Source organism: Ctenocephalides felis, unplaced genomic scaffold (assembly GCF_003426905.1).
Source record: "Ctenocephalides felis isolate EL2017-DRISC unplaced genomic scaffold, ASM342690v1 CF-g0.4_SCAFFOLD_03453, whole genome shotgun sequence".
Lineage (NCBI taxonomy): Eukaryota > Metazoa > Arthropoda > Insecta > Siphonaptera > Pulicidae > Ctenocephalides > Ctenocephalides felis.
This window is the reverse complement of record NW_020539607.1, coordinates 4,551-18,025: the sequence shown is the minus strand read 5'-3', so window position 1 is coordinate 18,025 and position 13,475 is coordinate 4,551. Positions and strand designations below refer to the sequence as shown.

Sequence of the window (13,475 nt, the reverse complement as noted above, 5' to 3'; positions counted from 1 at the left end):
TGAAAATATTATTTATTAGAGAGAATGTGGTCAAGTTCGAAGTGCTGTCATATATGGACAGATTTGATACTACGGCGAGAGCAGCAAAGACTTTGAGGCGGCCGTACTCTCAAACTATCAATTTTACAAAAAAACGGTTTTCTAAGGAATTGTAGGAAATTTTCTCTAGTTTAATTCGTACATATATACTTTTATCGTAGAATGAGCCAGAAAGGAGATATTTTAAAAAAGCTGTTTTTTGACGCCATTTTTTCAATATGGCGGCAACTTGCCGTTCAAATTTGAGGTGGCAAAGTTGATTTTCGTAAAGAGCACCTCGAAATCTATAAGATTACAAATTTTCAAAATTCCCGGAGTACTGTACCGGCAAAACGACCAAATGACTGGACTATTAAGTTGTTATAATAGAAGCATATTGAAAATAGTGGTTCAGTAATATTTTTTTATATCCAAGAAATATTATACCAATAGCCAGGAGAAGATAGCAAACATTTTGCATTTGGAGTCGATTATTTCTCTGGATGAAGTTTATTGTTAATGTTTATTTTTTTATTTTTATATAATGCAAAAAACATTCAGTAATTTTGATTACTATTGTTAGAGATAAGATTTTAAAATACTACCCAGTGGTAGTCTTTTCAAATTTGAAAATTGATGAGATGAAGAAGAAGTGAGAATTGATGAGAAAGAAATTACTCTTGTCTCTTCATCTCATAAATTTTCAAATTTAAAGTGACTACCACTAGTTAGGTTTTGAAATCTTATCTCTAACATTTGTCACCAAAATAATCATTTGCTTTTCCAGACTAGATTTTTTCAAATCTAGATTACATGTTAACTAGCTAAAACTAAAGGGTTTATTCTTTTGGGCCTTTTGGAGTTGTTTGGCGAAAGCAGGCCTTTAGCAAATTGATTTAAGTGTTTTTCCAATCTAGTCTTGTATTTAGATGCAAGTCTTCTGATTTCTTCTGTCCCCGAAAACAACTAGACACTTTATGGATAAACCAATTTGGGACATTTTGGGATGCCTCTAACATTAAAGTTAACATAATTGAAAATGAACGAAGACGTTAACTCGCAGTGTTTTCGAAAAGCTAATTTTCAAAAATCAATAATTTTCATAATTGGACCAGTTTCTATAGGACTTTCATGGTTTAGTATGTTCATTAAGGCCAAGTACACTTTCGCTATACCAAGTATGCTTGTATACAACAATTTATAAATCGTCTAACTTTAATTTTAACAAACTACTCATTTTCCTAAACTTTGATGAATTTTAAAATTAAACTACTTGTAGTAAGGCATTATTATTACAGTAAGTTCTATAAGACCATGATATATATCGCCAAAAAAAAGTTCCATAAAAATCGGCTTAATTTTTTTCAACAGTTAATTACAAGGAAATATCTTAGATCAGGCTTGTACACATAAAACCTAACTTACAAAATCTACAAATGTCAAATAACCATTTTACTGCAAGTGCAATTTTTTATGTCTTTTTGATAACACATACGTGAAGTTAGGTTTTATGTGTGAAAATCCTGATCGCACAGCAAATACATATATTTTTGATGGTTGTCACTACTAACTCATACAAATATAGATCCTCAAATAGCATTACCATACCATACTTATATTATCCGAGAATTGGCTCCTAAACCTAAATATAATTTAATAAAACCTCAGGGTATGATATTTATAGCCAAAACTGTTGTGCAAAACAATGTTCCAAGTTAAATATTTTATGAAGTATCTGCATGACATTCAAAATAAAATAAGTTTTTATAAAAAATATAAATATTTTTATAAAAACAATTTTTAATTTATTTTAATAACTTAATTTATCCTACACTTCCCAAAATATAATTAACATATAACATATAATAACAGTGCTTATCTCCATATATGCGACCATGAACAAAACCAGCATTTCTTCCTTAATTAAAAATTACAACAATGTACCAAATTAAAATTATAATTATTCCAAATTCGGTATGAATTTTATTTAATTGCCGGAAGTTACTTATTCGAATGTCATTGTTTCCAGCGATGGCGCTTTTCGAGCACGTGAATTTAGTCTATGGAACCGTCAGTGAATTCTGCACGATGAGTGGTTGCCCTGATATGACAGGACCAGGAACGAGGTAATGGAATGATAAGATATAATATTTAATATTTATATTTGATTAACACTTAAATTAACAGCATTACTTATCGTTTTATCATGTTGTATTCAGGAAGTACTGAAATCGATATAAAATGTAAAATATGTAAAACAGCTCTGGGTATTTCTACATGTGCAGTTTAAATTTGTAATTTATTGTATGAATTGTAATAATTGAATAAAATTAACATATTTGCTTAATTTTTATATACTTCCCCGAATTGCTAATTACAATTTGAAATAGTTTTTTTTAAATTTATACAATTAATAGTTTATAACCAGACTATAATTTACTTTCAATTGTTGAAATATTTGAAGCGAAATATTTGAGATATTTGATGCTAATAGTTGAAATATTTGATGCCATATATGCGTTTCTAGAATTGTATAAAATAAACTGTAAGAGAATTAATGAAATTTCACTGAACCATATATTCTACACATTACTGTTTATTTGTGTTAAATTAGTTCATTTTTTTCTATTATTATGTGTATACCGCCACGTAGTTTTAAAATTTATTAAAACTCTCCTTCGATAATTCAGGTTGTTGGATTATAATTTAACCCTTGTCGCTGTAGGTTGTATTAAACAATGATTTGTTTCTAGATTATGCATTTGTTTCAGTTCAAATTACAATCACTGATTTGTTACTAAGTTATAATGAAAGAAGATATATTTATTAGTTATTTATTTATTATACATGTTGTTTCGCGGACTTTACTTTTAGAAGTGAGTTAGTTATATCAAAACACTCCGCTACCCCCTCTACCAGGGGTAGCAACCATTCCGTGTAAAGCTTAATGCCCTGAAGATTGTCACCTTCATGGCCAACATAATAAACCGAAAAGACGTTCGAACATTATGATTGAGGCATTTACATTTTATATTTATATTTTAGGACATATTTGTGGTTTGATGAGAAAGGAAAGAAAACCAAAGTCCCTGCTCCTCAATATATAGATTTTGTGATGACATTTATCCAACGAAGTGTTGCTGATGAAGCTGTGTTTCCCACCAAATACGGAAGAGATTTTCCCACATCGTTTGAGGTAAGCTAATTGGCACCTAAAGTAAGATCTGGAAAATTATTTAAATTCAGTGGACAGATGAGCAATTCATTGTACATCAACCTATTGTCTTCAGTTTAGTTATTTCGTTATTTTTATTAATTTTATTGATGAGCAAATATTTTTTGATTGGTTTGATAGGTTTGCAACCATTTACGAATAGGTTAATATTAAGGTGACCATGCGTCCCGGTTTAGCCGGGACAGTCCCGAATTTCCACCTTGTGTCCCGGGTTTTTCTAAAAGCAATATTTGTCCTGGATTTAGATTTTTTGTCCCGGGTTGTCCCGGCTTTTATAAAATTAAAATTAAAAATTATGAAAGCAAACAAAGCGCTATTTTTTGCAAATTACAAAATTTCGTAATTATGAGAAAAATTTGATAGAATTTTAAATAAGGCTCAAAAGCTAACAACACAATATTGAAACAGAAGTCCGCAGTTTTGATTAATAAAAAATGATTCATATAAAAACTTTTTTTTCATTGTATCATTAAATAGTATTTGTTATTTTAAAGAGCCTCCCCCTCCGTCCCGGATTAGCATAACAAAAAATTGCCGTCCCGGTTTTGACTTAAAAAAATATGGTCACCTTAGTTAATATTGAATTACTATCAAGTTTATATTTGGAATTTTTATTATCAGATTCTTAATTAATACTTATATATTGATAAATAATTGATACTGATTCAATTTTTTTTTTTTTGAATCGCACGCCGGAGATCTTTGGATCGAGTTCAGATCGAATATTTTATTATAACACTGAATATAAAGATGGTAGAAATAATATAGAGATTAATGAATCAATTCTGGTGTAACATAGACCAATGCTATGTTACACCAGACCAAACGCAACCGCAACCAGCAAACGTTGCGTTTTTCATATAAAGTGGTACTAAATACTACTAAAAACTGTTAAAATGCTATGTATTTGCTGTGCGATCAGGCGTTTTACACTTAAAATCTAACTTGTCGCATGTATTATTATGACACATCAGAAAGATGCACTCATGATATTTATTTTGGCGTTTGTGCGTTTTCTAGGTTAGGTTTCATATCTAAAACGTCTGACTCCTCAGAAACTACATAGCATTTTGATGGTTTTTAACACCATTTATATGAAAAACGCAATGTAACATAGCCTTGCCATAACATCGGTCTATTTTACACCAAAATTAGCTAATTAATACTTATATTATTAAGCTAACTTATATTATTTCTACCATCATTATATTCAGTGTTATAATGAAATATATTAAATTACATAATAATAGACAGTATCAGGACTCGATCCAAAGATCTCCGGTGTGCGAGTCGAAAAAAAAGAATAAGTATCAAATATTTATCAATATATAAGTAGTAATTAAGAATCTGATAATAAATATTTGCATTTTACGTTGAAAATGTTACTTTTTGCATGTATTATTATGACAGATCAGAAAGTTTCACATATGATAAGATTTTTTTAACGTTTGTGCATTTTCTAAGTTAGGTTTTATATCTAAAACTCCTGACTCTACATCAACCACCTAGCATTTTGATAGTTTTTAGTACCATTTTATATGAAAAACGCAGCGTAACATAGCCTTTCCATAACATTGCTTTATTTTACGCCGGAATTGACCCATAAATTTGATTGGAGTTAATAGTGAAAATATCGAAAATGCTGAAAACTTATATAATATACATGTAATTAATTATGAGGCATGTAATATGTTATATGCAATAGTAAATAGGATATAAAAAAGTATCTAAATAATAAATAAAAGCTAAATGACCTATTGGATCGAGGCCAGTAATTAAAAAAAAAGTTTGTTCTGTTTCAAATTTACTAAATTAGAAATGAACGATTTGAAATTATATTATTTTATTTTATATATAATTTAATTTGTGATGCCATGAAATTCTTATCGATTATCCATAATTTAATCATTCTGATCTATCTTACTCCCTAGTGCCATTGGTGTGATTTTCATTATAATGTAACATTTATTTGTTATTGAAATTTTGCAAATTTTAGTAATGATAGACTGAAAAATTGCAATCATACTATCATTAAATTGATAGTGTAATTGTTGGATGTATAAAATTATATGAACAAGCGGCGACTTCAAGTTTCTGAAAAAAAATTCAACAACTTATTTTGAATTGATTGAAAGTGGAGAAGATAGCATAGAAGCTATATATATTTATTAAATTATAAAATTATTAAAATTGAATATAAATATATAGAATATTTGTTATATTCTTCATGTCAAATCTAATTTCAATTGCAACAATAGCTTTACTGCAATGATTTTAAATCGCTATCAAATTATAACTAATATATTGAAACTGCCCTTCTGCCTTCGGGCTATAAAGTTTAATTGGTACGAATAAATCTAGTTCACTACAATTTATTCCAGGTGATCTGTCGCAAAATCCTTCGGCTGCTGTTCCATGTTGTGGCGCACCTGTACGCTGCCCACTTCCGTGAGGTGGCCCTGCTCGGCCTGCACGCCCACCTCAATCTGACGTTTGCGCATCTCACGGCGTTGCACAGGTAATTCAATATTTCAATTCTAAACGTTTCCTCATCGCGGAGTACTTTATATTATGTAAAATCGTTATCAACGATGTAGAATTGATTAATATCATTTGAAGACATCGCTGATTGAATAAAATCTAATATTGGAATTGGTTTTTGATCGTTACGCTTTAACGATTTTATTCAATTTAAGGTGGTATTTTAGTCTAGAAGTTTTAAGAAATGATTTTTGTTTGTATTTGCAAAGTATAACTACAGTAGAACCTCGTTTATCCGGACCTCAGTTATATGGATTCGCGATTATCCGGACCGCGATTAATTAATATGTATGCAACTACAATTCGAATTTTTGCAGGAATAATGCAAAAAGTTTAGTATATATATGTAATGTAATCTAAGAAAATATATATGTACATACATAAAGGAGTTCCAATTTCTTAATAAACATTATTTTCGTTGATATCTGTGCATGTATTTGTTATTTTTAATAAATACACAACATTATTCTTTATTCATTCGATTATCCGGATTTTTGATTATCCGGATGCCTATGGACAATAATTAGTTCGGTTAATCGAGGTTCTACTGTATTCAAGAATATGTATACAAAAGAATTTTTAAAAATTTAAATTATTTATGGAGATAAACTGTTTGACCACGATAATCCTTCTCTATTAACTTCTTCCGCAAAATTTTGAACGAGATTTTCTTGAAAGTGTTTTTTTCGATACCATACCTTGAAAGTGTTTTTTTCGATACGATTTCTCAACACTACTGGACTAAATTATTTCAAGTTTTTACAGTCTTCATTATAGACTTTTCTTCAGTATGAACTGCACTTATACCCAAATTCCGAATTTTACTATTTTGAAAAATATCGAAAATATCAAGAAAAGTTTTATTTTACACTTGATATTATGTGATTTTTTTTAATTTGTTTGTAGTTCCTATTAATTGGACATTATTCCAGATTCATAATCTTTTCCTTTTTACCAGATTATTTAGAGTGCTAAAATCAGGGGTATCGTCACATGACAATTTTTCCATCATATGCTAGAATTAAAACTGACAATTTTCAATTTCAATTTTTTTTCTGTATCCTTAAAACATTAAATGATAACTTATAGAAAAATGAATAGTAAATTGTTTGCACTTTTTTTTACTGCCTTTCAGAAGTCACATAAAATTTACGTCTCTAGACTAGAAACCCCTCTTAATATTAACAAAATAGAATTGTATTTAAATGGAAGGACTTCTGTAAATTTTTATCCTTATTTTTGTTATCTTTAATAATTAGTAGCGCCAAAAGGTAAATAACAGTTTTGAGATTATAAAACATTTTAAGTATCCGTTACGAGCATATATTATAGATTAAATTTATTATAGATTCTGCTGATTATTTTGATTTGTTTTATTTTAACAATACCATTGTTATTACGAAAGGTTCCAATTATGACTTGTAATTAGATTGTTTTTGTTAGGTTTTATATTATGTTAATTTTATTAGTTTTTTATTAGCTTTTATTTTATTTTATTATGATGTAATTAGTATAAATATATTATATCAATTATTCAATGTGACTGACGTAATTGAGACTCCAGTATTTTTCCATATAAAAATGCTTTTATGTTATCTAAAATAAGAGAGATTTATATAAGTCGTGTTTGGACAATATTGCAAAATATCGAATAAAGTGTTTTTATATTTGAAGAGTTGGTAACAGAGTGGACTAATATTATATTATTTCTATTATATTCCTAAACGCTATAAAACCATGTAGAAAAATGTGCTATTTTTTAAAACGTTTGTTTATTATCTTTAATTAATTTACATACTACTTAGCATTTATTTTTGCATCATTTCACTTGTCTTTTTTATGATATAAATAAAATAGAAGTCCCATAGTTCACAATGAGTTTTCATGAAGCGTGAAACAACTTTAGAACCTTAGAGCCTTTTATAGACAGATGTAAATATTATGTTTATTCAAGTTTGACAACATTATTTAGTGAAAAGTTCATCGTATCCTCATCGTATCTCAGTTTGTGAGATGGTCCATTCTGGTTACCAACACCTCGTTTATAATCTAATTTCTTCAGCTTTTCATTTTAATAAATATATTACTACCAATTTGAAAAATAAATGTATGAGTATATTTTTAAATTTATGGAAACCATTTGTGCATGGAGTGCAATAAAATGTAATCCTGGGTATCAAAAATCATATATATCATATACATTTTAGACGCTGTTTTACGATTTATTTATACGTAGTTACTATTAATTACTACAATTATAATAATTGACTTCATTATAATTGATTATAATCATTATTATAATAATTGACTTCATCGTCTATTTACAAATAATAATATATGTATATAAAATCAATTGTACGTAAGAGAATAAAAACTAAGAACTAGGATCCAATGATGTTGTCACACGGTGTTGATATGGATTGTCAAAATAAAAACATAGAAAAAGAGGTTTATACAATTGTAGTTTCATCAGTCTATCGATAATGAAAAAGTGTATAATGAGGAACGTATAGCTTTATTCTAATAATGAAGTTGAAGTTAATTATCTTTAATATATTTAATTTCCTACCGTTTTTATTGTCAATATTCCTTTCATTTATCTATTTCCTTTCTCCAGGCGATTCAGTCTAATTGAAGCCAAAGAAACCGAAGTGCTGCGCGACTTAGAACTCGCCCTACGACTATCAGAAGACGCCAATTCAACGCCCAACAATAGTAGCGCGGCCACCACCAGCAACGACACACATGCTGCCGTTGGTGATGGCGTGTGTTCGAATCAAAAGTCAGGAACGTCGTCGACAACCGCTTCTCTGACGTGCATCAATGCCACCTGGGATGGACACCATCCTGCTTCGGGAGATGATGTCGTTTCTAATGAAAGATCGAACAGTGATGATTGTCCGACTTCTGCATAGTAGCAGGCTGATGGGTAGGTAGTAGATTTACAACCATCATGTTTTATCAGGCGATTTAGTACATACATTTATTTTAGTGTTCGTAATAGTTCGCAATAGTTAATAATGAGGGTTCGTCGTGGCGAAGGTCGTTAACGCGTTGACTTTGTATGGACAAGGTCGCGCGTTCGATTACCCGCTCTGGCAATCTGTCATCGGGCAGCGCGATGACTATTTTCAAGTGAAAATATAGATCAAAATACGTTTCCAATTGAAAATAAGCCCATCTCGGGCACTGCGGTGTGAAATGGAAATGGGAAAAACTCTCACACTACTTCTTCCCTGAATCGAGTTGGAATTTTAAGTCAGCTCATGGACCTGCCCTAGGGCAGTACACCCATTATTATTATTATTATTATCAATGAATATTCGTGATGATATCATATGAATACGTTGTAGGTTCTTTCTCTCTGAGTCCAAACTATCACAAACTGACAAATATTGACTAATAACAGTTACAAATTGACAGTTTTGCTCTGTATGCAATAGTTTGGGCTCGGAGGAAATGAAACCTGTAATTGATCCTCTTATCATTTATAATCCCTTACTTACTTCAGATTTTATGTAGAGAATATACTAAGGAGCCAATTCTTGGATAAAATAATTATGTTACGTTATATGTCTCTTTTATTGTATAAAAAGCTATATTTTGGCTGTTCGATTGATCGTTCTACACTAAGTCTACTTTTAAAACTGTAACCCTCAAATGGCACAAACGTCAGAGAATACCTTTGTTCGACTTCACGCGTGTGTTATCAGGAGCAACACAAAATATTGATTGATTATGATAATATTGTTATTTAACATTTGTGCCATTTGGAGGTTAGGTATTAAAAATAGAATAGTGTAAAAGGTTCGATCGAACAGCACAGACATAGCTTTTTGAAAGTTATTTACTACCAATGATATTACTCAAGATGGTATTTACCAAAAGAGACCTGTAACATAGCATAATTAAGTTGTCCCGAAAATTGCCCCCATAATCCTCAAAAGCATGTTTTGATGAATAGAAATTTGTGTTAAGTATTTGTTCTCAAGAGTTTTATTATACCTGAACGAAAATTTCTCAAACATTATATTTTCAACATATATCAATAATAAATAGATTAAAATCCTTATCAAATGGTTTGAAACATGGGAATAAATGCATATGAAGGAATGAATAATGATTCACTGATTAAATATATCAACTAGTGGCATCGTGCCTTAAGGCAAATTGCTGGAACTTTCCGTACCAGAATTATATATTCGACGAAAAAAATTAGTAATCAATAAAAATTGATCAATGATTTACAATAATTGTTTTATAAATTTTCAAATAGATAATTATAATCATTATATATTTTATCGTTCATAAAATATACAGTGAGGATCTTATCGCTCAAAGCACTTGAGAAAGTTTACATTAGCAGGAGGTGAATGAATGAATCCATCTGAGGATATATTTATTACGTTTGGAATAACGCATTTGAAATATATAGATTTTGAAACTGAAATGTAAAGTATAAAACTTTGTATAGTTTTAAAAATTTTGAATTTTTTTTTCTTAAATTTTTGATATTTGCTTGAACCGTATAAGTATACTTTAAAAATTAAAAATCTTGGTACGGAACCCAACAAAATTGTAACAAAAAAATTAATACTCATTTTTAAAAACTTCATCAGATGTCTGATAATTTGATGTGCATACGTCTAATGTTCATTTTTGACCATCAAAAATTTTTTTTTACTTTTTCCTATATATCTCCGAAACCGCTAGACCTGCCTTACCAAAAATTTTATCAATTATTTATTTAAAATGTTTTTCTGAATCATCCAAATCGAGTACCCTTTTTTCTCAAAAACCGAATTACAGTTGTTGGCACTTTTTGCCAACTTCGAAACGGCTAAACCCGTTTTCACCACTAATTAATCAGCACGTCTTCATATCAATAGAAATCGAATGTGTTTTTAACAATTCAAATCGGTTGATTTGTGCGCCCGAAATCGTGGACGAAAAATTGTATCAAAACATACATACATACTACACACACACACACACACATCCATTTTTTTTGGTATGCCAAAATGTTCAGAATCCTTTGAAACGTATGTTTACGTTTGCAAAATTTATTTGGTAATTCGTTATGAATTATATTATCATTTGAGTATTTATCAAATTTGATTATAAGTAAAGTTAAGGGAGTAGAACAAATTTTATTTAAAAATTGGAGGACCCTGGTACAAAACACAAAACTTCAGAAACTACTGTTGGAAACTTTTACTCCGTATATTTATCTTTTAATTTTTATATTATATTTTTGAATGAACTGCGAACTTTTATCACCATTTTGTCAAACATTTACATATCTGGTTTTAAATAAAAAAAAGACAAATTATAATTTCTTGTAGTAAATGTGAGATGTTTCATACATTTGTATCCCTGTCGCTTTATCTTCGGTTGAAAACGACACCTGGCCATAATCAATGTTTGCTGTAAGCCCGGCTAGCTCAGTCGGTAGAGCATGAGACTCTTAATCTCAGGGTCGTGGGTTCGAGCCCCACGTTGGGCGAAATTTTTTTTTGCATTTGGCTTAACGAATACTCGTGCCTAAAGTTCCTTTACATTTTACAAATTTTATTTTGTATAAAAAATTAAATAGTATAATTATTGTTTGCCATGCGACCAAGAGAATAGACGTTAAGTAGCAATGAAATTCTTTGATTAACCTTTACTCGGTTTTAATGATGAATTAAATGTTTATTGTTTTATACATATACAGTATCCACTATGGCAAACGATTTACTTTTATAATTATGATTTTACCTTATAAAAATTTTAATATTGTGATTATTTATTCTTGTAGGTTGCGACAGCTGATTAACATCATTGCTAATTCGGCAGAATGTTGTGGACATTTTCGTATCGCCTGAGAAATTTTCTGTGTGGTCTCACTAAAGATATAAATCAAAATCATATAGCAGTTTCATTAAAACAATAAGTGATTTGTTACATTATACAGGATAAAAGATGGACTGATGAATTGGTACAATTTGTTGTACAATTACTAAGGTACTAGTTACCTTAATTTGATATATTGAGGTTGTTTTTAATTTTCATTTGTATGTAGTATTTATTTAAAAATCTTTGATAGTGTACAAGAGTGGCAGAGTTAATTTTAGTTTAGTGGACTGGTTTTGTTGCTAGACATATTAGTGGAGATAATTGATTTTATTAGTATATCGAATTTTATTTAGCAAATTAACAATTAGTAGTTTTAAAATAAAAACATATTTTATAACATTAGATTTGCTGCTGTACAAAAAACCGTGATGATATATACCTTAAATTCATCAAATATGTTTGGCAACAATATTTCGATTTTAATGTTATATTTTATCTCACAATTTTTTAATGACCAGTGATGCACTCGGGACTGGAGGTCTGTGATCATGTCAATGTTTGAATTTAAAAAATATGTAACACAAGTCTTGTTTGTATCATTGTAATTTGTATATAGTTTATTTAATTTTCTAAAACTAATTAATTTTATAATAACTCCTCATTAAAGTATTCAATCTAGCTTTCTAATAATAAATGCCTAGTATTGTTTTCATTTGTCTTGTAAATTATGTTTATTATAGCTGGCATTGTGATTTTCCTTAATTTTCTTGTTTGTTGACTTAGTTTGTATATTTTAGTTGAGAGATAATTGATAAAAGTACTAAACACGCTAGTAAAATAAATTTATTAGAGGTTTATGAAGATAGTTATAAACAGAGAATAACAGAAAATGCTTTATTCTAAAATATAGAGTTAATAAATTATATTCTACGATATATGCCAACATGCAGGCATATTTCCTGAAATATTTGTGCATATTACCGTGCATATTAATGTATGTGTGTATATATAAATATATATATGAAGAATATAGAGATTATGCAATTATTAACACTTGCCTTTCATTATATTATAGTCGTTCAAATTCATTTTTTAATATTTTCACTAAAAATATTATATATATATAACGTCTGATATGTAGCAATATTTAATTGTTTAAGGATCTTATAAATTAATGTTGTTCAAAATCATCTCAGTACTTTTTAGAATTAATCATTATATAGAGTAAATCATTAATAAATCTGGTGAAGTCAGTAACGTCTAACAAAATACCTACTCAGTATCGAATTTGACTCTCATTTGTGGACTTTCAAACAATTTATTTCAAATTTCAAATAGATATCTTTAAGACAAAGAATATTTTTAAAATACTAAATACGTTGTAACTAAAGTACATTTAATTTTTAATTTCAAGTCTTGTCATTCATTTATGATAAAAAAAATAATGAGCTGTATTCGCAAAGCAAAACAAAATAAGTGATTGTAAGATAACAAATAAATTAAGTAGAAGTATTTTGTTATCAAACATTTAATGAAATATTTCTAAATTATTCAGGAGAACTAGCAGTTCTCACAAACATTTTGATTAACAAATGCTTCTAAAACTTTGATTAATTCAGAATGAAATCAATAAAATGCATAATATATTTAACATAATGTATAACTAACTGAAGTTGAATAACGAATAACAATAAAATCATGGAAGAGATAGATTAAACATAAACTTCTTCTTCGGGGAGTTAAAAATTGCCTATTGTAAGTTTACTTAGTTGACTGAGAATGCATTTTAATTTTATTTCATATAATCAGTTTTACACCTGTCCTTAAATGAACAATAAGTATA

The 13,475-nt window shown here is 29.0% G+C and overlaps 1 protein-coding gene and 1 non-coding gene across 2 annotated transcripts; both read left to right on the top strand.

Moving 5' to 3' along the window:
• The first annotated feature begins 2,049 nt into the window (after positions 1-2,049).
• Positions 2,050-12,502, top strand: LOC113382474 (MOB kinase activator-like 2). Its single transcript, XM_026620823.1, has 5 exons — positions 2,050-2,144; positions 3,064-3,214; positions 5,635-5,771; positions 8,412-8,723; positions 11,595-12,502. The coding sequence occupies exons 1-4, from the start codon at positions 2,050-2,052 to the stop codon at positions 8,707-8,709; spliced, it is 681 nt and encodes a 226-aa protein (XP_026476608.1). The 3' UTR covers positions 8,710-8,723; positions 11,595-12,502.
• Positions 11,228-11,300, top strand: Trnak-cuu. The gene has a single exon. It is a non-coding gene; the product is annotated as a tRNA-Lys (tRNA).
• Positions 12,503-13,475: the final 973 nt, after the last annotated feature.

Bases quoted from the DNA above. Each gene is read 5' to 3' on its own strand.
- LOC113382474 (XM_026620823.1), top strand. From the start codon at position 2,050: ATGGCGCTTTTCGAGCACGTGAATTTAGTCTATGGAACCGTCAGTGAA. The intron at 2,145-3,063 runs GTAATGGAATGA...TTTATATTTTAG, and splicing joins ATGACAGGACCAGGAACGAG to GACATATTTGTGGTTTGATG. The intron at 5,772-8,411 runs GTAATTCAATAT...TCCTTTCTCCAG, and splicing joins CATCTCACGGCGTTGCACAG to GCGATTCAGTCTAATTGAAG.